Source organism: Octodon degus, unplaced genomic scaffold (genome assembly GCF_000260255.1).
Source record: "Octodon degus isolate 3935 unplaced genomic scaffold, OctDeg1.0 scaffold00090, whole genome shotgun sequence".
Taxonomy (NCBI): Eukaryota; Metazoa; Chordata; class Mammalia; order Rodentia; family Octodontidae; genus Octodon; species Octodon degus.
In genome coordinates this window covers 5,828,211-5,852,279 of record NW_004524666.1, presented here as the reverse complement: position 1 = coordinate 5,852,279, position 24,069 = coordinate 5,828,211, and the positions used below count along the sequence as shown (strand labels likewise).

The 24,069-nt window shown below is 39.2% G+C and overlaps 1 protein-coding gene and 1 pseudogene across 1 annotated transcript in view; one reads left to right on the top strand and one right to left on the bottom strand.

Annotated features, from left to right (window-relative positions):
- The window catches only part of Qrsl1 (glutaminyl-tRNA synthase (glutamine-hydrolyzing)-like 1), a 45,080-nt gene that overhangs the window by 14,604 nt on the left and 6,407 nt on the right, over positions 1–24,069 (bottom strand). The window contains exons 2-8 of the mRNA XM_012516061.2: positions 17,091–17,250; positions 16,702–16,800; positions 14,499–14,595; positions 7,339–7,515; positions 3,129–3,304; positions 2,933–3,045; positions 436–628 (exon numbers count right to left, since the gene is read on the bottom strand). Coding sequence (XP_012371515.1) covers positions 436–628; positions 2,933–3,045; positions 3,129–3,304; positions 7,339–7,515; positions 14,499–14,595; positions 16,702–16,800; positions 17,091–17,250 — 1,015 coding nt within the window. The remainder of the gene's footprint in view (positions 1–435; positions 629–2,932; positions 3,046–3,128; positions 3,305–7,338; positions 7,516–14,498; positions 14,596–16,701; positions 16,801–17,090; positions 17,251–24,069) is intronic.
- Positions 12,808–13,927, top strand: LOC101573095 (annotated as a pseudogene).

Genomic DNA, 24,069 nt, shown 5'->3' with positions numbered 1-24,069 from the left:
TTTTTTTGCAGAACCGGGGATTGAATTCAGGCCCTTGCACTTGCCAGGCAAACACTTATTTTACCGAGCTATCTCCCCAGCCCCCAAAAAAGCCCTTCATTCATTCACCCTCATCCATTTCTCCCACCATCCAAACATTTAACTGAGCTCCTATCATTTACTGAGCTCTGGCACACTGGAGGGGCTGATGAAACAGATGAGCTATTTTCCCTGTAAAGTATTTATAGTGCAGAGAAATGAATAGAGAGATTTAGGGTGAACAGCATAATACAAAACTAACATGACAAAGGTAAAAGGATATATTTATTGACTTTTCTCAATCATGAACATTATTTCAGGCAAAAAAATTTTATCATTAATGAAAGACCCATTCAAATGTTCAACATACAATTATGTTGAAAACAAGACAAACAAAACCCAGCCATGCCATCTTACCATATTCTAGGCCATCAAATCTTGCCATATTTGATGCCACTTCTGCTGTGCACAACACATGGTAGCAGACAATTGAGTAGGAGGTGTGAGGTAGGGACACTTCAATCACTTTGGCTCCTGCAGACTCAAAGAGGTCAGCAGCTTTGGACCACAGAGATCGTACTTCACTGGATAATTCAGGTACAAGATATTCCTGATAGGCAGCAGTCAAGGTAATGAGGACAATGGAACATCTATACAGTAGATATTTCACAAATTGTATACAATAACTTTGGCACTATACTAGAAAAATGGACACTACTGCTGGACTACGTAGCTAGAAAGAGTGAACCAAGAATGTATGGCATGAATAAGCACAGTGATAGACACACTACATTAGTTGGATGTAAGAATTTAATCATTGGAGATCTGGATGGAGAATCTGTATCATTTAAATGTTTCTTATGTATTAGGTATTCTGCTAGATGCTTTTCAAAGGTCCCTCACTTCATGCCCTTTGATAACATCATTATGGGGTAGGGATTAACATCCCTTACTTATGAGTGAGATCTATTGAGACTAGAGAAGATAAGTCACTTTTCTACTATTATAGAGCAAGTCAACAGAGGATGTAGGAGGATTCTGAACTAGTTCTGTTTCTAAAGTTTGTGATCTGTTTTTAAAAGAAGCCATATTACCATACTGAAAGACTTTGAAGAAAGTAGCATTTCTCTATAGTAGTGGTCTCATCTGGATGCAAATGTCTTACATTTCTTGACCAATTACATCTGGTAATGTCTGAAAGAATTTTTGGCTGTGGCTGGTGGCAGGAAGTGCTACTGGCATCTAGAGGTGGAGGCCACCATGTTGTTAAACATCTTGCATGTATAGGACTATCTCTCAAGACAAAAAATGACCCAGCCCCAAACATCAGCTGTGCTAAGGCTAAGAAACTTTTTACTCTGAAGTGTAACTTATCTTTCAAAAAAATTTTCAGAAAGTTTTAAAAGTTAATAATATTTCTAGGTTTAAATTTTTTAATGTTTAAAAAGCCAACAATTTAACATTATTATGTCAATGTATGGACTGTTACTATAATAAACGTCGTAGCAGTAGCAGAAGCAGTAGTAGCAGCAGCAGTATTTGTAGTAATAGTAAAGATAACATTTAGTGAGGACATGCCCCAGATGTGTGGTATGCTTTTGGACTAAGTCATTTACATCAAGGATTGGCAAACTGTACCCTATGCACAAGAGGTGGCTGGTCATATATTTTAAAAAATTAAGTCCATCATACAAAGTATGACTGGAAGATATGGTGAATGTTTCTATTTTTAAAACTTATTACAGTTAAAGACACACAGCCAAAAATCCCCTTGAAAATATTCCCCCTTGCCTCAAACACTTCTCCCACCATATACTGGCCACAATTCTGGAAGTCCTTTTTTGAGTATCTCTAGTCGCACTGTCCTGACCACAGACATTTACCTTTCATGGCCATCTGGGCTTGGGGGAAGAGCCAGAAGTTGCTGGGGTGCCATGTTTAGTTAGTAAGGTGGGTGAGGGCACACCATAACATTTTATAAGCCTGTCCTTCTACTGGGGGGCATACTCAGCAACACTCACTATATTTTTTATCTATCTGAAAAAGACACTCATGAAAGAGAATTTCTAGAACTGCTTGAGAAAGTGGCAGTGTGATGGGATTTTTAAGCCTGAAGGGAGAAGGATTACATTGAGGGGAATTAATGGCAATGTGTCTTTTACTGTAATAAACATTTTATTTATTTTAAAAACGTTTTTGGTGGGGCTGGGGCGATGGCTCAGTGGAATAAGTGCCTCCCTGGCAAGTGCAAGGGCCTGAGTTCAATCCCTGGTTCTGCCAAAAAAAATAAAAATAAAATAAAAAATAAGGAAAATGTTTTTGGTACAGGGTATCACTGTGCAGCTAGGACTCATAGTGATCCTCCTGTTTTCAGCCTCACCAGTGCTGGGATTACAGGCATGTGCCACCAAGCCTGGCCTCTGTGGCTCAGCATGCCCGGGGGTGGGGCTGCCATGGCACATGGTGCTGGTGATCGAACCCCAGTCCCTGCACTTGCCTAAGTAGGTACTTAGTCCATTAAGCTACCTTATCAGCCCTTGTAATAAAGTTTTAAAAATTAAACTTACTGTATGTTTTGATCACACCTTGTCTTTCTTAGTTTATATACTGTCTACACTCATTTTTCTCTATAGTAGCTGAGTTAATATTTTAATCCACAAAGTCTAAAATATTTATTATCTAGCTGTCTACATAAAATGTACAGATCCTTGTTTTACATAACTTAATGTTCATAGTTCTATGGCCTCAATACTTTTATTATTCCCACTTCAGAAATATGGTATAGAGCGACTGAGTCATGTGCTTACGTCACATTACTAATAAAAGTGGCAGTATAGAGATTGAAGCCTAACTAATCTGACTTCCAAGTCTGGTTCTGTATTTGACTTTCCTAAAAAGTTAAGAAAAAAGTTACCTTCGGGATTCCTATGCATAGCTTGCTTACATCTGACAAACTAGGAACCGTGAATGGTTTAACAGGATCTTGCACGGTGGTAGAATCTTTGGGGTCATGTCCAGCCAGTACACCTGTAAGAAGAAATATTCCTGTGCACCACGCCTACTGTTTTATGGTGAAAGTATTTTGAATGATGGAAAAATCACATAAATACCCAATACAATTGCTGTGTCATCCACACATCTGGTTAAGATTCCTGGTACATCCATCGAGTTCACCAGGGGAATGAGACCATGACGAGAAACTAAGCCATAGCTGGGTTTAAACCCAACAAGCCCACAGTGAGCAGCAGGATTTCGAGTAGATCCTCCAGTGTCTGATCCTAAAGCCCTGGAATTTAAGTGGAATTCTTCTTAGAAGAATGACATATCTATTTCTGGACTCCACTCTTTGGAAAAAAATATACATTTTTATATAATATATATTTATATAAATATATATATTTTATATAAAAGTATATTTTTTTAAAGTGTATTTTCCCAATTATAAAAAGTAGCACATACTTATCTCAGAGAATTCATAAAGTATAGAATAGTGGAAAGAGGTTAACTAAATACTCTAGGGTGGGCCAAATAGCTCAGCAGATTAAAGTGCCTGCTTAGGCAGACACAGGGCCGGAAATTCGATCCCCAGCCTGCTGTTCTGGCCTGGCTCCTGGTGCTCACTGAGGCAGCGACTGAGAGCGCACCTGTAATCCCAGCACTTGGAGGCTGTAAACAGGAGGACAACTATGTGTCCAATCTATGCAGTGAAACCCTGTATACCCTGTCCTTAAAAAAAATTCTACTTCCCAAAGGAAAACACAACTAAACATTCTGGCATTTTCAACTCTTTTTTTAAATGTACTTTTCCATAATGGAGTTGAGATCACCCAAAATCACAAGTTTCAATCCCTTTTTGGCTTGTCTTGAGCCTTATGCCATTAAAATTACTGCAAATTTAAATTATATATAGTATGCCATAATATACATCTCAGTATTATAAAGTACAACCTTCTACTGACATACATACAAATTGCATGCCTTTCTTTGATGTTGACATTTAAAATAAATCAAAGATAATCTCACAAATAAAACACACTCCTTCCAGAATTCAGATACAACCCTTTTGCTATCTTACTTAGATATCATGGATAAAGATATGCTCTAACTTATATAAACATTTATGGTGTCCCTAGCTGATATGAGTATAACTTTTAATGAACACTTTTATTAAACATAAGTCTGTGCCCATATAGTTGCTGAGGCTGACTTCTAAGAAGCAGAGTGAATGGATGAAAAGGTCTGCTTATTATTATGAGTTCTTGATACATATTATCAAATTACTTGTTAAGAAAATTACCCTATTTGTATCCCCAATTGCAGTGAATCCAATTGTACTTTAATATTTCAGTACCATTAGTGAGTATTGGTAGTTTAAAAAATTTTTGTGAACCAAAAAAGTTTTGGTAAGGTTCATTTTTGAATACTTTTTCATACTTTCTATTTACATTACCCAACTACAAAATGGCTATGCATTTCTTCATCCACTCAGAGTATGTGCTATTGTTATTTAAAAACAAAAGCAAACTAACTTTGAAATGAGCCATACAATGTACTAACCATTGTAACTTTCCTAAAATCTTGTTTTGAGATTTTGTACCATTGTTTTTTTCTTTAAAATAAAAATAACTGATGTCAGAAAAAAAAAAATGAGACAATGACAAAAAAACTGTATGATATCACTCTTATGTGAGGTACCTAGAGTATTCAAATTCATAGGGACAGCAAGTAGAGGCTGTTACCAAGGACTGGGTGGAGGGTTAATGGGTTTCAGCGTTGCAAGATGAAAAAGAGTTGTGGATTAGTTACACCATAATGTCATTAACATTACTGAACTATAGACCTAAAAATAGTTAAGATGGTAAATTTTATCTTTATTTTGCCCCAATGAAATTTTAAACAACTCAGAAAAAAAAAATACTCTGGTAGAAAAGTAGCCTATTACTTTAAAATTAAAACATCTTTATCAGTATATGATAAAGTAAAATTTCTCTTATCCCAGCTCCTGTAACAGCCTGTCCCATATTTTGACATACTTTCATCTGGACAGCCAGACACTACATGTAATGACTGATACTCTCTCCTCTTTAATTATTTCTTTTAATACAAACAGGTCCTTGCGTGCTGTTCTGCAACTTGTTTTTCACCTAATGACTTATCTTGGATAACTTTCCATGTCACTACATATTGTTCTAGCTCAGTCATTTTAGTGGTCACATAACACCCCCAAAAACCTTCCTGTTTTCAAAACTATTATAAAAGAAACAAATCAAAGGGGGGGGGGGACAGAATATCTTACAGTCTGGGATACATTCAATTTGAAGCTACTTTTGGCTTGTGCTTCTCTTGAGTATATTTAAAGTGCAGCTTTGGATTGAGCAACGCTCCTAACAATAACATGGCATTTGTGCGCTACAGAAAATGCAAATTATGTTTCCTTTCTCACCAAGTTCATTTAAGCTACAAAATCAGACTGTTGCTTTCACAATTTTAAAAGATACATTCTCTCATTAGCATGCACTGATGGCTGTGTAAAAGTAAAACCTACATTTCCATAGGAATGATGTGTCAAAATGCCATCTTCTCAAAGCGCATTCCGAAAGATGAACGCCAAGTGGGATGATGAGGGAAAAAAGCATCTAATCCCGCAGTTCTAACTTGTCAGGACGCTCATGAATATGAATGCCACGCTATCAAGTTCCACAGAGAGAAAGTGAAATGGTTTTACTGGTTAACAAGATTTCAGGAAAACTAAAAAAATGAAAGAAACTAAAGTGCCATAACTCTAAAAAACATAAATAATTTATTGGTTGCAATGCTTGTGAAAAAGCTTAGTTTTTTTTAGGATGACTATGGAGAGAGAAAATTATTGAAGAAATATTTTCAATTTGAGATTGATAAAATACCTAAAACAGACTACTCTTCTTTAGGTGGCTAAGAAATGCCTTAAAAATGGGACTTGAAATATTAATCAATGAATTCTTACCAAATACTAAGCATGACAGATAAACAGAATCATCAGCTCCTGAGGAGGCGGAAAAAATTTTACTTAATGAACAGATACGTAGTGCATATTTGTTGAAAACACTATTTTATTTTTAGTTTTTTACGGAACTGGGGATTGAACTCAGGCCCTTGTGCTCTCCAGGCAAGCGCTTATTCTACTGAGCTATCTCTCCAGCCCCCAAAACACTATTTTAAATACCCAACTGATAAACATTAGGAACATTTTTATCTTTTTTAAAAAAATTTTATTTATTTATTTGTGTGTGTGTGGCCAGCTCAGCCCACCTGGGGGAGGGGCTGGCTGGCATGTGGTGCTGGGGGATTGAACTGGGGTCCCTGTGCTTTGCTAAGCTTGTTCTAAGTAGGGGCTTTAGACCACTGAGACATCTCACCAGCCCCATTTAAACTATGTTAGTCTGTCATCTATTAGAGACTTTTTTTTTTCTTTGACTAGGTTTTTTTTTTGTTTTTTGCAGAACCGGGGATTGAACTCAGGCCCTTCTGCTTGCCAGGGAAGCACTTATTCCACTGAGCCATCTCCCTGGCCCCAAATAAATTGAAAGTTTTTTTTTTTTTCTGGAACCGGGGATTGAACTCAGATCCTTGCGCTTGCCAAGGAAGTGCTTATTCCACTGAGCCATCTCCCCAGCCCCATTTTTATTTTTTAAAACAGAGTTTGCTGAAAGAGAACAGCTCAGCAGCACTGAACTAAAGTTACAGTATTATAGTCTATAAATATTTGTACAATCAAAAAGCAGACATTTGAGTAAATTATTATTTCTTATTTATTGATACAGGGTCTCACTATGCAGCTTGGACTCGTAGTGATCCTCTTGTCTCAGCCTCCGCAGCACTGGAATTATAGGCGTGGGCCACCATTCCAGGACTGGCACGGCAGCAATACCCAGCAGCACAGAGGAACGAACTTTGGTCCGTGAGCTTCCTAGACAGGCGCTTAGACCACTGAGGTATCTCCCCAGCCTGAATAATTCATCTTAAAAATGAAATTGAATGGTCCATCTATGCATAATGTTTTTTTCTGTAAGAACTATGAAATCATGTTTTGAAAATACCTAGGTACTATAAAGTTTACATGTTATTTCAAAATAAAGTCTGCTCTATAAAGCATATTCATCATATGCAGTACTGGAGAGGGTTCAGCAGATGTAATTTTTATATATCTTTGAGGACAAACAGCTTGCTAAAAAGAAATAGAAATCCCGGCATATATGAATTACTCTACTGCTGGATTTTGCTGTACGGCATGACCACGTGCAGTAGGTGGGCTTTACACACAGAGTGAAGGAGGCGACTTACGCAAAGCACGTGAACGCTGAGACGGCCGCTGCGCTCCCGCCGGAGCTTCCTCCTGCGATCAGCCAGTCAGTGCCTTCGCGCTTTCGGTTGGACTGAGGCCGCCGCTGTTCTTGGTATTGTTTCGAGTAACTCCAGGGGTTCTTCACTGGACCAAAGGCACCATCTGTGCTTCCAGATCTGAGATGAAAGGGTAAAGTGAGAGGCCCTGGTAATTTTATTTGCTTCTGACACCTGGAGTTTTAATAGTCCACCATACCTGGAACTGGGAAAGCTCAGAAGCCTGCCCACTGTCGCTTTCACTGAGACAGGGGAGGCAGGGGACGATGGAGGGGAAAGCAACTGAGGTAGAAAACCGGTGTCCTCAAGCAAAGAATTCACTCCAGGCAATCATCCAGAACTAAAAATGACTTCCCTGGTAAGTTACTGTCTTCCAGCGGGAAAGAGGCACAAACACTGAAATAATTTTAAGAGCATTTTGAAGGAATTCTTCCCTTGATCATAAGTTTTAAGAAAAGCATTATAAGTGAGATGCTAATAACTTGTTTTTAAATTTTTAAAACATTCTCAGATAAACTGCAAAAATTAAAGTAAGCGAAATGCTATCTTTTACCCAGATGTACCTATTATTAACATTTTATTCCATTTGCTTTATCACTTGCATGCTATGTGTCTGTATTTGTATTTTTTCCTGAATAAATTCACATCATGCAATACTGATAGAATGATGTTTTTTATAATTTTTTTTAAGACAGGGTCTCACTATGTAGTTTAATCTGGCCTTGAACTTGCTATGTAGGCTAAGCTGTGGTCAAACTCCCAGTGATCCCTTTGCCTCAGTCTCCTGAGTGCTGGGATTACAGGTTACAGGTGCACACCATCATGCGAACTATGTTCTGATTTTGTCAGCTGGTTTAATGATGTATTTTATAGCATTTTATCTAAAAACAAGTTTAGAGTCAGGCATTACATTTAGTTATTGTCACTTTTGCTTCTTTTCTCTTTTTCATTATTTTATCTTTATCAGTTAATGGACACTGGGCTATTTCCAGTTTGGGGTAATTATGAATAAAGCTACTATAGATTTTATACTGCAAACCAGAGCTTTTGTGTTAATGTAAATCTTAATCACTTGGGTAAATACCTAGGACTGGGACTGTGAGGTTATAAGGTACATATGTGTTTAGCTTCATAATTAACTACCAAATTATTTTCAAAAATGGCTACACATTTTGCATTCCCAGCCAGCAATGCATTAGAAATACAACTTTCTCTGTATCCTTGTCAGGATCTGGTATCACCTATTTTTCTTCTTTTCTTTTGTTTTTAGGTAGTAGTGGAGATTGAGCCCATGGCTTTTGCACTTAGATATGTCCCCAGTCCACTTTATTATTTTTATTTTGAGTCAGGGTCTTCTTAAATCCTAAAATTCTCCACACTGGCCTCATATTTACCCTCCTGCTGCAGCCTAGAGTGCTGAGGTTACAGGCATAATCCACCACACCTCACTGATTCTGTCACTTTAATAAGTGTTACTTGTCTCAATGTCGTGTAAATTTAGCATTTTACTGACTAATGTCACTGAGCATTTTTTCATGTGTTTATCATTTTAATAAAATAATTGCTTAAATCTGTATTTTTGTAAAACACAGAGCTGATTTATTCAGTTGGAAAAAGATTTTTATACATTTTCAATACTAGGTTTTTTGTTTGTTTTGAGACAAGGTGTTGCCGTGTAGTTCAGGCTAGCCTTGAATTTACTGTGTAACCCAGGCTGGCCTCAAATTCATAGTGCTGGCATTACAGGCATCTGCCACCACACCCAGCTTGGATACCAGTTCTTGCAAATGTTTTGTAAATATTTTCTCTCAGTCTATTGCTACCTTTTCATTTTTAGCAGTCTATTTCAAAGAACAGAAGTTCTGAAATTTTCTTTTTGTTCAGGTGCTGGGAAGGCATGCACCTGGGCACTGAAATATAGCTGCAGAGCAGAAGTTCTTTTTTTAACAAAATCTAATCTATCAAGTTTTCAAATGGATTTATCCTTTCTGTGTCCTAAGAATCTTTACCTAACTTAGTCACAACAATTTTCTGCTAAATTTTCCCTCTAACTTAATAATTTTAGGTTTTACTTTCTTTAGCCTCTTTTAACTTGGCACACCTTCACAGCCTTTGTTTTTACATGTCATTTTAATAGGATGTTTCTCATTTTGGGTTTGTATGTTTTCTTCCTATCAGGCTCAGGTTATACATTCTCAGCTGGACTATCACTGGTGAGGGGGGTCCCCAGAGAATCACATGAAGGCCACATCGCTTTCACTGGTGATACTCACTTTCATTGGCATATGAAGATAATGACTTAAAAAAGGAAAGTATGTTTCAGTTTACTCCAAGAGATGAGTTCATTAAACACACACCGCTGAGTACCAAGAAATACCACTGAGAATATGACTCGAGTGTTCTCTTTTTATGAACAGAGCCAAGCAAATATCACAAGTATTAAAAAAGGGGAAATCAAGAGTGCTTTTGGTGGGCTGGCGAGATGGCTCAGTGGTCTAAAGCACCTACTTGGAACAAGCTTGGCAAAGCACAGGGACCGTGGTTCGATCCCCCAGCACCACATGCCAGCCAGCCCCGCCCCCTGGTGGGCTGAGCTGGACACACACACACACACACACACACACACACAAATAAATAAATAAATGTTAAAAAAAAAAAAGAGTGCTTTTGGTGAAAAGCTAAACAAATTCTTGGTCTTTCCTCAAGACCAAGAATAAGGCAAAGATATTTGGTTCCTACCACTTCTATTCAACAGGGCACTGAAGCTGTTAACTGGTGCAGTAAGGCAAGACAAAGAAATGAGGTATAATTGTTTCTATTTACAGACTAGAAACAAGTTAAATCTACAAGTTAACCTACATGAAACAGTTTAAGGCATCTACAAAGATCAACTAAAACTAGTAAGTGAGCCTTTACAAGGTCATAGCATATGAGGTCAATAAAGAAAAGTGAATTACATTCCCATGTATCAGCAATAAACATTCAAAAATTGAAAAATAAACCATTTTTTTCCTTTAGTGGTACTAAGGATTGAACTCAGGGCTCAAACATACGAGGCCAAGTACTGTCTCTGAACTATATCCCCAGCCCTGTTTTGTTGTCATTTTGAGGCAGGGTCTTGTTCTGTAGTCCAGGCTGGCCTAGGACTTACTATGTAGCATAGGCCTGACTTGAACTTGAACTTACGGAAGTCCTCCTTCCTCAGCCTTCTGAGTGCTGGAATTACAGGCGAGTGCCACCATGCTTGGCACCCAGCCTTTTAAATTTTACTTTGAGACAGAGTCTTGCTAACTTGCTCAGTTGGCCTCAAGTTTATGATCCTCCTTCCTCAGCCTCCTGAGAAGCTGGGGTAATAGCCATGTACCACCATGTCTGGCTATACCATTTTCTACAGTGTTAAAAACAAAACATTTGGGAATACCTTAACCATATTATATGATTTATATACAGAAAATAAAAAAAATTACAGATTAATGCAGAGATATAAGATATTTGGATAAGAAGCTATGCATGAAGAAGCTAATTACAAAGACACTAATTCTTCCCAAGTTGATCTACCAAAAACCAAACAAAACCCCCCACAAACTTCTTGATAGAAGAAGCTGGTCCTCAAACTCACAGAGAAACATAAAGAACCAGATTATACATACAACCATTTGAAAAAGGACAGAGTTGGAGGACTCTCAGTACCTAATTACAAGGCTTATTATAAAGCTATAATAATCATAATGAGAGGAATAAACAGGATGGAAAGAGTCCAGAAATAGACCTTCAAGCACGTTTGAATTTTGAAAAAAGGAAGCCAAAGTAATTTAATGAGGAAAGGATTAGCGGTTATTAGTTGTAAAGAATGCTAGAATGATTGGCTATCTTAAACCCTCAAACCAAACAAAAACTTTTATTTATGCCATATATAAAACTTAATTCAAAATGGATTACATGCTTAAATGTAAGAGCTAAAACTATAAAATTCTACAAGAAAGTTTCTGTGACCTTAAGTTTGGAAAAGATTTCTTAAAACATATAAAACATGAATCCTAAGTAGAAAGAATAAATGAACTGAACTTCATAAAATAACAATTTTTAGTCTTTAAAAGGCATTTTCTAGCAGACTAAGCATCTGCTTAGATAGGCACAGGGACTGGGGTTTGATCCCCTTCGGTGCTGCACTGGCCCCACCCTGGGATGCACAGAGCTGGCCACTGAGACTGGGCATGGTGGTGCAAGCCTGTAATCCCAGCACTGAGGAGGCTTAAAAAACACAAGGATCACTGAGTTCGAGCTGCATAGTGAGACCCTGTACCAAATACATTTATTTATTTATTGCAGAACCAGAGATTGAACGTGGGCCCTTATTCTAATGAGCCATCTACCCAGCCCCACCAAATACATTTAAAAAAAGGCATTTTCAGAGAATGAAAAGGCAAAGGTTAGAGAATATATTTGCAAATCATCTGATAATAGATCCAATTCCAGTATATATGGAAGAACTCTCAGAACTCATTAATAAGATAAACAACATGATTTTAAAAATTGGCAAAAAGGGCTGGAGAGATGGCTCAGTGGTCTAAAGCACCTACTTGGAACAAGCTTGGCAAAGTACAGGGACCACGGTTCGATCCCCCAGCACCACATGCCAGCCAGCTGCGCCCCCTGGTGGGCTGAGCTGGCCACACACACACACACACACACACACACACACAATAAATAAATGTTAAAAAAAATTGGCAAAAGATTTGAATAGATATGAATAGCAAAATAAATATGAAAAGATGTTTAGCATCATTGTTCATGAAAGTAATGTAGCTGGGAGATAGCTCAGTGGCGTAAGTGCCTGCCTGGCAAGCACAAGGTCCCGAGTTTAATCCCCAGTACGAAAAAAAAAGGAAAAAGAAAAAGAAAATAATGTAAACTAAAATCACAATTAATTAGATAAGGCTATGATTGGGAGATGGCTCAGTGGAATAAATGCTTCCCTGGCAAGCGCAAGGGCCTAAGTTCAATCCCCGATTCTGCAAAAAAAAAAAAAAAAAAAAAGATAAGGCTATGTATCTATTAGAGAACTGAACATAATCTCACTGCAAAACTAAAAAACTGCCATTAGAATCCTCAAGAAATCACCTCAATACTTTTTAATTTTTATTTTTTAATATATTTGCTAGTTGCCCAGACCAGCAGAGGCAGCAGCTGGAGCAGCCGCAGCCTGCGCCCTCTCCCGCCCGCCCTCCGCTGCCCAGGGTCTCTTTCCCCCTTCCTCTTTTTCCTGCTCCACCCCCCTTCCTCTTCTGCCAGCTCGCGGAGGGGGGGGGCTTGCCTTCCTGCCCACCCCTATTGTTCCGCCCCCAGCCTCCCGCCCGCTCCCCTTTTCCCCTCAGTCACCTCACGCCTGCAGTTTTCGGCTTTGACCCCCACCCCCTTGACCAAAGACTTGAGCACTCAAAAAGTCCAGCTCCCCATAGTATTCGACATGGACACCGGTGTGACTGAAGGTGGATTAAATGTCACTCTCACCATGCGGCTACTTATGCATGGGAAGGAAGTTAACAATATCATTGGAAAGAAGAAGATGCGTGAGAAGTGGTGCACGGATCAACATCTCAGAAGGGAATTGTCCTGAGCGAATTATCACTTTGGCTGGACACATTAATGCCATCTTCAAAGCCTTTGCTATGATCATTGACAAACTGGAAGAGGACATCAGCAGCTCTATGACCAATAGCACAGCTGCCAGTAGACCCCCGGTCACTCTGAGGCTGGTGGTCCCTGCTAGTCAGTGTGGCTCTCTCATTGGGAAAGGTGGTTGCAAGATCAAGGAAATACGAGAGTACAGGGGCGCAGGTCCAAGTGGCAGGAGATATGCTCCCCAATTCAACTGGGCGGGCCATCACTATTGCTGGCATCCTGCAATCCATCATTGAGTGTGTCAAACAGATCTGTGTGGTCATGTTGGAGTCCCCCCCCAAAGGGCGTGACCATCCCGTACCGGCCCAAGCCATCAAGTTCTCTAGTCATCTTTGTAGGTGGTCAGGACAGGTATAGCACAGGCAGCGACAGTGTGAGCTTTCCCCACACCACCCCGTCCATGTGCCTCAACCCTGACCTGGAGGGACCACCTCTAGAGGCCTATACCATTCAAGGACAGTATGCCATTCCACAGCCAGATTTGACCAAGCTGTACCAGTTGGCAATGCAACAGTCTCATTTTCCCATGACGCATGGCAACACCAGATTGAGTGCAGGTTTGGATGCATCTACTCAGACTACTTCTCATGAACTCGCCATTCCAAACGATTTGATTGGCTGCATAATCTCAGTGAGATCCATCAGATGTCTGGGGCGCAGATCAAAATTGCGAACCCAGTGGAAGGATCTACTGATAGGCAGGTTACCATCACTGGATCTGCTGCCAGCATTAGCCTGGCTCAATATCTAATCAATGTCAGGCTTTCCTTGGAGATGGGTGGCATGGGGAGCAGCTAGAACAATGCAGATTCATCCATAACCCTTTCTGCTGTTCACCACCACCCATGATCCACATGTGTAGCTTCTGAACAGTCAGCGATTCCAGGTTTTAAATAGTTTGTAAATTTTCAGTTTCTACACACTTTATCATCCACTCGTGATTTTTTAATTAAAGCGTTTTAATTCCTTTCTCTGTTCAACTGTTTATGCTAAGATCCATATTTAGTTTTATAAGCTTCTTGTTTTTTTTGTTTTGTTTGTTTTTTTGGCTCATGAATTTTTGTTTGTCATGAAAATGTAAGAGTGGAATATTAATACATTTCAGCTTAGTTCTGTAATGTCAGAAATTTTTCAAAAAAATTAAAAGATGGACTGGAAAAAAAAAAAATATATATATATATATATTTGGTTGTTACAGGGTGTGCCACCACACCAGGACTCGGTAGCCGGCTCAGTGCGCTCTGGGGGCGGGGCTGGCACAGCATGTGGTACCAGGAATCAAACCACGGTCCCTGCACTTGCCTAAGCAGGTGCTTTAGTCTGCTGAGCTATCTCACTGGCTCCTTGATGCTTTCAGACACTTCCATTTAATGAAATTAAAGGCACAGATGCGAGAAATACAAGATTTCAATTTTACTTACCCCATAGCAAACTCATCCAAATTTGTTTTTCCCATTAGTAGAGCTCCCTGATCCAATAACTTCTGAACTACTGTAGCATTAAAAGGCGGTATATAACCTGAAAAAAAATATTTTTATGATAGGACTAAAAGAAAAAACATGTAAATCACACATAGAAAATAATATTTTAAATTACAATTAAACAACTGACGTGTTAACTATTCCTAATTTGAACAGTATTTTGTACTTTTCCTGAATTTTTCTCTAGCCAACTGTACTTTTTCCAAAGAATCTATATTCACTGATTTGCGACAGCACTATAAAATAGTCAGCGATATAACCAAATTCATTTGAAATTTCTAATTCCAAATCATTATTTTGCTTATTGTACTTGACTTTTTTTCTTAGGTGACATTAAATGGTAATTTTTTTGTATTTCTCATTAGACTAGATTTTTTTTTTTTTTTTTACAAAAGGAAATTTATTTCAAAAGCATAAAGGAACATTTACATTTAAATAAAGTGGTAAATAGGTGTCTTGTAAAAGAAAAATCCATGGTGTGAAGTTTTTCATTTTAATTTTTGAAGCAATGCACCCCACTCCCCCAGCTATTGACTTAGAAAGGGAAGGGGAATGGAGAGTGTTAAGGGCACAGTGGCAAATCAGTATCAAACTTGAGAAAGTCAAAGACTAGATCTTTTTTCTCAATTAAAATTTCCTGTCCACCAAAAAGCTTAGTATACATTCCAAAGCAGTTAACAATAGTCCACCTATTAGAGGAACTGGGACACATTTCTCATAGAATATTACTTTCAGTGTATAATACTCTGAATAACCTTTTTTCCCATTTCTTTTTTCTCCTGGGATCCAAATATCTTTTTTTTTTTTTTTTTTTTTTTTTTTTTTTTTTTCAGAACTGGGGATTGAACTCAGGCCCTTGCACTTACCAGGGAAGCGCTTATTCCACTGAGCCAACTCCCCGGCCTCCAAATATCTTGGTAAATATGCCAGCTGACTTACAAGACTCTGAGAATAAAATTAAGCATCACTATTGTGTTTTTTAAGAGAGGAGTGCTGAGGAAATAACAACTGGTGAGGAATTGCTACCGAATCCTTGCATCCACAAGGGAAAGGTGCTGACAGCCAGTTCATACTTATTCTCATATCTTAAACACACTGGACATAGAGGTGACCTAAGTGTGTGGTTTACGAAGGACCACCTGGGCAACTCTTCTTGAAAGAAGAGCAACTGTCTCCATTTTGGCTGTGTCTGACCCTATTTCCATGTACTGCTATGTACAGAGCTGGTTAGGACTTTTCCTAATTCCTTTAATCAGCTTTAAGGAATGCATACCAGTCTAGCCCAGGGGCTGGTGGCAGTCTTTGAAGACAGCAGATGTGTTTCCCTGGAAATCCCCACCTGATCCACTCTAGTGTGAGCCAGGTTGAGATGGGATGACGAGCCAGTGCCCTATACTGTAACTGTCAGCTGGGATGAACCTGAGACTCGAGACGAGGCTATGGCTTCCTGGGGCATGAATGATTACACATCACAGCTAAAGCACTGACCCCAAAACATTAGATATTGTCTCAATTGTATAATGAAGACTATTCTTTCTGTATATCCTCTCTGCACACTGCAGAGGTGAATGCAGGCCTCCTACCAAACTCATCTCACAATATTCACCTACTTCCTGCTATTCTCACAGTCACTCTTCCTCAAGCCACTCCTCCTACATGAATGAATAAAACCCAGGTTCAGCCCTTGCTCGAGGCCTTTGTTCTAGATAGCCACCACCATGGCTGGACTAAGGACCCCTTGGCTCCTCAAAACTATAAATAGGCCTTGGTGTCTTTATTCTTGCCATGGGTTGCACTGCAATTGGTATATTGGAATTAACTTGGGAATCTAATCACTTATCCATGGGATTACAAATATAAACTTCTGGGCTGAGACGAGGACCAGGAAGGGCTTTCTATAGTAATAGATATCAGTTATTGGGTCTATTTCTAAAACTTCTGAAATAGCATCCATTCATTAAGCTGGTCTACCTCTAAACAATAACTCTGCATTCTGAAAGAGCAAACAATAAAGATATAAGATCCTATCCTATTTTCTTTAAAGATGTAATCTAATTAAAATTATCTTGGTTCTTCAGTATCTTTAAACTGAAAAGTACCTGTTTTTATACAGTTATTAATGCTCTGGTCAGTTACATTTTACCTTTTAGCATATTTGATGCACATGTTGTCTGAATGCCAGATGTGCTGAAGTTGTCTTTTACTGCAACAGGAATTCCATCTAAAATCCCAAGTGACTGACCTGCATTAGGAGACAATGGTTCAAAATATAACGAGATATTAATATGGTACTAGATTTTATAATAACTAATTTTTGGCACCTTTCTGGAAATCAAATTTATGTTGGAAACTTCTATTTGGATATTATAAAACATCACATATCCATTAGCTTCAATTTTATACCTCATGCCAAGTTCTTTCAATAGGGTGTTTTATGTTTAAACATTCACTTGCTAAATGGAGACAGCTATATCCCAATTAAACTCCTTCTCTGGAGATAGAAAAAAATAAATATAATTGAAAGTAACTTACCTTGCTTGTATCTCTTTTCTGATTCTTCAGCTTGTTTTAAGGCCACCTCTTCTGACACAGTAATGTAAGCATTCAGAAATTTAGTCTTTTGGATAAGGGAGAGACATTTCCGACAGAGCTCTGTTGGTGTTATTTGGCCTTGTTTCAGTGCCACAGAAACCTACAATAGATACAATTTAAAAATATTTCAACTGAGCATGCAGAAGTTCAGATATTACATTGAGGGGGTAACAGAGTGAATAAACAGTTTTAAAGTGAGGGTTGCACTCACAAGCAAGAGACTGTGCCAGCCCTACACTCAGCAAATGAAGAGCTGTGAAGTGATCAGATTGAGGACACGCTGGGGAACACGGCGTTGTTCTCCCTGGCTGGTAAATTTTCTAAGTTAGGCTTGAACAAATGATAGTAATAGTTTAGGAAAGTCATCCTAGCCAAGATGACTGGCCCAGCCTGGTAAAGAATGGGTTAGGGAAGATTATGTGTAAGGAGTAGCTTGGCTGCAATGTACGAAGTCAAGAGGGAAAAAAGAAGTGACTGCGTTAAGTTCCTATAAGACTTCATGGCTCTTTAAGATCTCGATAATTATTGTGGAATCCAAGTATGAACTACTACGAAGTGAGAGGAATGCTGATATAGATTAAAAAGCAACTAAAAAACTATTTTGAAATTCTGTCTATTGTGCATTAGGAAAGCTGTATGAAATGCATTACCATAAACCATATCATGGGCTGGGAGTGCCGGAGCACCTGCTCAGTGGCCATGCATGAAGGCCTGGTTTTAAGCCTCAGTGCTACAAAACAGAAAACAACTGTATGACGCTGGATGTGGCAACACATGCCTGAAACCCCAACACTCTGGGGGGCCACAGCAAGAGAAGTGCAAGTTCCAGCCCAATATAAGCAACTTAGTGAGACCCGGACTCAGAATAAAAAGTAAGAAGGGGCTGGGGATAGCTCAGTGTGAAGCCCCACGTCTGTCTCCAGTACTGGAAACAAACAAAACAAACTGCTTGAGAAGTGACCAGAACTCATATACACTGATACGAAGTAAGACTTCAGAGGAAGCGATGATTATTTAGTACTTCTTATAGGGAAACAGTATGTGCTTGCTAATCAGATAAAAAGAGTAAACCAAAGCTTTGGAGATAATATAAAAAGAGAGATTATCCAGAGATTAGAGTTCAAAGATAAGGAGATAGGGAAGAGTAATACTGAATAAGTACCAAAAGCCAAGTATTATCAATTTGTTTAACCATTAAAACAATCACACAAATTAGGTGTTATTACCCTCATTTCAGATGAAGAAACTGAAGCTAAGTGATTTGTCTACAGGGACACAAATAGTAAAGGGCAAGGTGACTTGGTAACACAGTTTCCTCCCCATTTCTTTCCTGGCAGGGGTTGCTAGGGATCAAACCCAAGGTCTCATACATGCTAAGCAAGTGTTCTACCATGGAGCCATGCCCTTAACCCTTTCAACCATTTGTATCACTAGCAGGATTTCAGTCTGTCCTTCAAATTGATGGTATTTTAACATGTCCTCTGTGCGTCAAACAATAGATATGTACACTTAAAGGGGACATAAGTTACTGAACAAATAATCCAACAGTGGCATTCTTAGGCCTGAGGGCTTAAATGAACATAGTAGGGGAAGAGGCCATTGACAGAACCCCTGTTAGGAAGTAAAGGGCTTCCAGGAGTGATTGAGGGATGGGCAGCAGCAGGTTGATTTAAGAGAGTAAGTCAGAAGAAACAGATGTTAAATGATTTATATGAAATGTAAACTTCTTAGAAGAAGCTAAAAAGAAATGAGAAAAGACAGCTCTGCATTCCAACACTGTGAGTGGTGAGTGGGCAAGAAGATGATGGGGGGGGGAGGGCGGGGCTGGGGGAGAGGCGGACAGAGCGGGACACGGCAGGCCCATCACGGCAAAGCCATAGGACAAGGAACTGTGCCTGCCACCTTCTCCTTCCTGATGCCGCAAGTCTTCAAGCGCTGACTTGCTAGCCAGTACACAAACGAGAGCTAAGGACTTGCAGTGTAATTAGAAGGACAAGAGGTACAATCACTGAGAAACCCTTGCTTTATACAGCAATCTTCATTAGAATCATTTTCAGGAAATTTATATTCGAGAAAATCAGTGAGGGAATCAGAAAAGAGAAGTGAAAACAAGGATGCTAATTAGCCACAATGGACTGGGCAAAAGAAGTATGAAATGTGTATATGTCCCCTGGGACAAAAGTGCAGGTGTCATATCTTAACACAAAGCAAAGTCAACTTAAAAAAAAAAAAAAAAAATTGCCCTCCTGGCCTTTCTTTTCTCTAATGGAAACTGGCCCTTCCCCTGAGACCACTGCTTCCTGTTTTTACTCCACCCTATCATGCATCACAGAGTTGCCTTGGTGGCAGGGGAGTTCATGCAGGTGTCCTGCTGACTCCTCCATGCCTTTCTCTTCTCCCTTCCCAGAGAAATTCCAGCTCATCTGACCCTCATACCTTGGAGATTATATTATTCCCCCTCCTGTTCTTTTTTTTGGAAGCAGATACTTTATTAAAAACACCATGATAGATAAATACCTTAGATCATCCTTCTAATAAGCCTGTTGATCTGGTCTTCCCTATTTCCAGCATCTCCACCTTCCACAAAATGGGTGGCCTTTTTCTTCATTGCACCTCGAGGAGATGATAACTTGAACAGCACAGGAAGTTATTTGTCTCTTTGAAGCGTTTTCCAACAGTATAGATCTCATGAATCAGATCCTCCATGCAGATGATTCCATATTTACCAAGAGATCGAGCAATCAATGAATTGTCTGTCAAGGCAATTCGCTTCTCATTGATTGTGCCACAGCCACACTTCTATATTAGTTCACTCACTGACTTCAGGTTTGGGTGCTCCCATGCAATGTATGGCTCTACAATTCCCAATATGTTAACTGAAGCCTTGTTGAGCTTAAGGAAGGTACCACTGAAGATTTGGTGAAGGCGAAGAAGTTGCAACAACTTGTGAACCTTTGAGCTCACAACATGAATACCCCTGATCCGGATGACAAATGCCAGTTTGTGCTCTGCAGGGACATAGAAGTTGCCAGCTTTTCTCGCCATCTAGCCATTCGGATCTCAGTTCTGTACATCTGTCTGTACTCCTTATGGTAGTGTCTGGCTTCTTCACAGATGAGCTTCCTCCTCGCCTTGCGAAGCATCTTCTGGACAAACTTCTTTCTCAGGTGCTTTATCTTCAACACTGCAAAACATCTTTGCTTTTTCGTAAGGGTTTCTGGCACAGCAGGAACCTTCTTTTCCTTCTCTTGTACATCCTCCATGGTTCCAGTCAGCTGGAAAAGAGGAAGCACTCTCCCTCCTGTTGTGTGTGTATTACTTTCGCTGATATTCTTTTCATTACATTAATGGATGATTTTAGTACCAAGCCTACTACCGCCTTTGTGACTGTTTTATTTACTTCAAATTTCAAGTCTATGTGTACTGATACCTGCCCTAACTTCACCTAAATGTTCCTTTTTCTTACCCCAGTTACCAGCTCACCTAGCAATAATAGCTCAGACTAGGAAATCATCATTCATATCTATAAAATCTCAATCTCAATTTTAGCCATCTCCCATTTCCTCCCCCACCAACTCATTTACGTTTATAAAGGAAACAGTGACTTCAGTCCCACACTATAAGGGAACGGATTCTGTCAATAATGAGCTTGAAAGAGGACCCTAAACTCTTGAAACCGTGGTTCTAATTAGCACCATGATTTTAGCTTTGTGAAACTGAACAGTGAACTCAACTGTTTCATGCCTGAGCTACCAACCCATACAACTGCCAGAAGATTGCATAGTCTTAAACTGCTAAATTTAGACTAGGTTGTTATGCAGCGGCAGAAATCTAAATAGAGCCATGTCCCTTATTTTGAAAGGAAAGAGAAAATTATAAATATACATAATTTAGTAATTTTGTTCCTGTAACAAAATTAGTATTAGCTAACACCTAGTTCTAGTCATTGTCTGAAATAATTGTTAAGTCCACACTAAGGGCTGGTATTATTACTTAGCTCTCAGATAAAGAGCAAAGTACCTGCTTGTGGTTAGTCATGCAGCTAGAAAGAGGTAGAGCTGGGATTCAACCAATGCCTGATCTCATTTTCAAAATCTATGCTCTGCTCTACTAAACTATAATATGTCTCTTTTGCAAGACATTATGCCATATACTCACCTATAACAAAGTGGAGAACATTTTTATTAATTTTACAGGAAACATCAGAAGTTCACTTAGGAATAAAAAAAAACAACAAAAAACTCTTCTAAACAAGAATGGCCTTCATATATGCTGAAAATAAAAGAGAGCTCTTTAGGACTGAGTCTCCAGCAGATGGGTACTCATTCTCTTTAATGTAGCCTACTCATGCCCTGTTTTCCTTCTGCATGAGTGTGTATTAAGATCAGTAGCAACCTCCACGAGGATAAATCCAGGAGACAACGCCCAGCCCTCACTTCACAGTACTTCTCAGCAGCACCAACACAAGTAACTACTCCCTTCCAGGAACTCCTATTTTCAGGAATCATGCCATCCTACTTTGCCTCTTGCCTCTCTCGCGCTGCCTTCAAATCCCTTGCTGCCTTTTCCTCCTACCGCTGACCAAAAAATATGGGAAAGTTTTAGCTTTTTTTACTTTTATATTAATCTTCCCAGGGGAACTCATCTGCTCATGGAGATTTAATTTCAGTACCTTTTATACCCTTTAAATTATATTTTCATGTTTAGCTTCTTCCCTCTATACTATTATATCTACCCATTTCACTGACATCTTCCTTTAAATGTCTTTTGCTTCTCTATAAACCTTAGTCCCTAAATGTCACCTGGAAGAGTGTTAATTTTAAGTTGTAATAAGTCTCACCAAGGACCATTGTGTATAATTGTTGGGGAAAAATCATTTAGTAATTAAATTGTGATTAGGGCTTGTCTGAGGCCTAATGTCTTGCCAAATAGGCTGGATATGACAGGGGAACATAATTCCTTGCGCCTTGGGTTCCAGTTGGGGCCTCAATGGTCCATGACACTGTGATGTCCCAGGGCAAGACTGCATCAGCTAAATACAACCTGGTTCCTTGAGAACCCAGTAGTAAAAACAGGGTTTCACCCTGGAGAAAGGACAACTCCTTCTTAACCTGCCATTTCTGCCACTGTCCTCATCAACATAAAGATCCTCATTAGCCTAAGATCACCACTCTCTGGGTCATCCAATAATCTCTCCAATTATTGAGTATACCCAATAAGTGGTGGCTGGTTGGAGTGTCTTTGTCTCTGCCCATTTTGAGGCACTGACCTCCCAGCTTCCTAGTCACGCATTACTAAATTTGTTTCTTTCTTTCTTTTTTTTTTGGCAGAACTGGGATTGAACTCAGGCCCTTGTGCTTGCCAGGAAAGCGCTTATTCTACTGAACCATCTCCCCAACCCCTAAATTTGTCCGTTTTTTCTTATTTCATCTTTTTGCTGTCCCCCCATAAAAGATCTTGGCCAGGTCCCCTATAAGACTAAAGACTTAAAACTTTCTGGAGGCTTCCTGTTGTATTTGAGATAACATCTTCCACCCTATGTGACCTCAAAGGTTCTCCACGATCCATACCTGCCTCTCTAATCCTTGCCTACTCTCCTCATGTGCTCCTCTCCCTGTGTGCCTGCCTTTGTGTATTCACTAAATCTATTCAGCTTGCTTTTGCTTCCTGGTCTGTTACTGTTTTTTCTACCTGGAATGCTAGTCTATAGCCTGCTGAATTTTTCTTCATGGTACTTATGCTACCTGAAATTAATACCATTTATCTGTTTTCTTCCTTCAGCTTATTTAATGCTGGCTTTTCTAAAAAAAACAAACAAAAAAGTGAGAGCAGAAGCTTGTCTTCAGTGCTAATCCTGAGAAGCTACAATAGAGAGGTATTCAATAAATGTTAGTTGCCAGGTGTTGTGGTATACGTATGCAATCCCAGCATTCGGGAAGCTGAGGCAGAGGGACTGCCACAATTTAGAGGCAGCCTTGGCTATATAACAAATTCAAGCCCAGCCTGAATTACATAGCAAGACCCTATTTCAAAATCCAAAAACAAATCAATGAATGTTAAGTGAATGATTAATTGATTTGTTTAAAATTTGGAATCTATTTCTTTATAAAAAATAATTATTAAAACTTCTTATAAGCCTGCAAGCAGGCCCAGGGGTCAGGAATCTGACCCCTGGGCCTGCCATGCCAGCCCCACCCCTGGGGCACACTGAGATAGCAACTGAGACTGTGTGTGGTGGTGCGCGCCTGTAATCCCAGCTCTGAGGAGGCTGTACACAGGCAGATCACTACGAGTCTGATCTAGTAGTGAGACCCTGAACACCCTGTAGACCCTTCCCTAAAATACAAAAGAAACAAAACAAAAAAACACCTCCTTATGAAAACAACTAATTATTACACTTTTAAATTAATATCACCTGAGCATTTCATTTCTGGAAACACTGGGATCTGCTACAAGAGAAAGGTAAAAATGAGAGAGACTCCTCTCCTTAAAGTTGTGGCTCATCCTACTTCCCCCAAAATAAGACCTAATAGAGACCAATGCATTTTTGCCATTAGAGGAGCCAAGGAGCAAGAAAATAGTGTGGTACTATATAATCTTCTGCTTGACACTGGCCATCACCATGGTAATGACCAACTATTAATTATAGCTGAATTTTACTTTTCCAGTTAGGAAGATAACACAATCTATCAGGGAAACACAATCTTTTTTTTTTTTTTTTTTTGATATCAACCTAATTCAGCATGTTTATTTGTTCCATGAACACTTACTGAGCTTGGTTCTCAATAAAATGAATGAAAGCATTTTATTCAGTAAGATACCCATCCATTTAAGAGCTTACAACTTATATTCTAGCAAGGAGTGTAGTATGGCTTACATTGTTAAGGTCTCTAGTGGTATTAACTTTTCATATATAGTC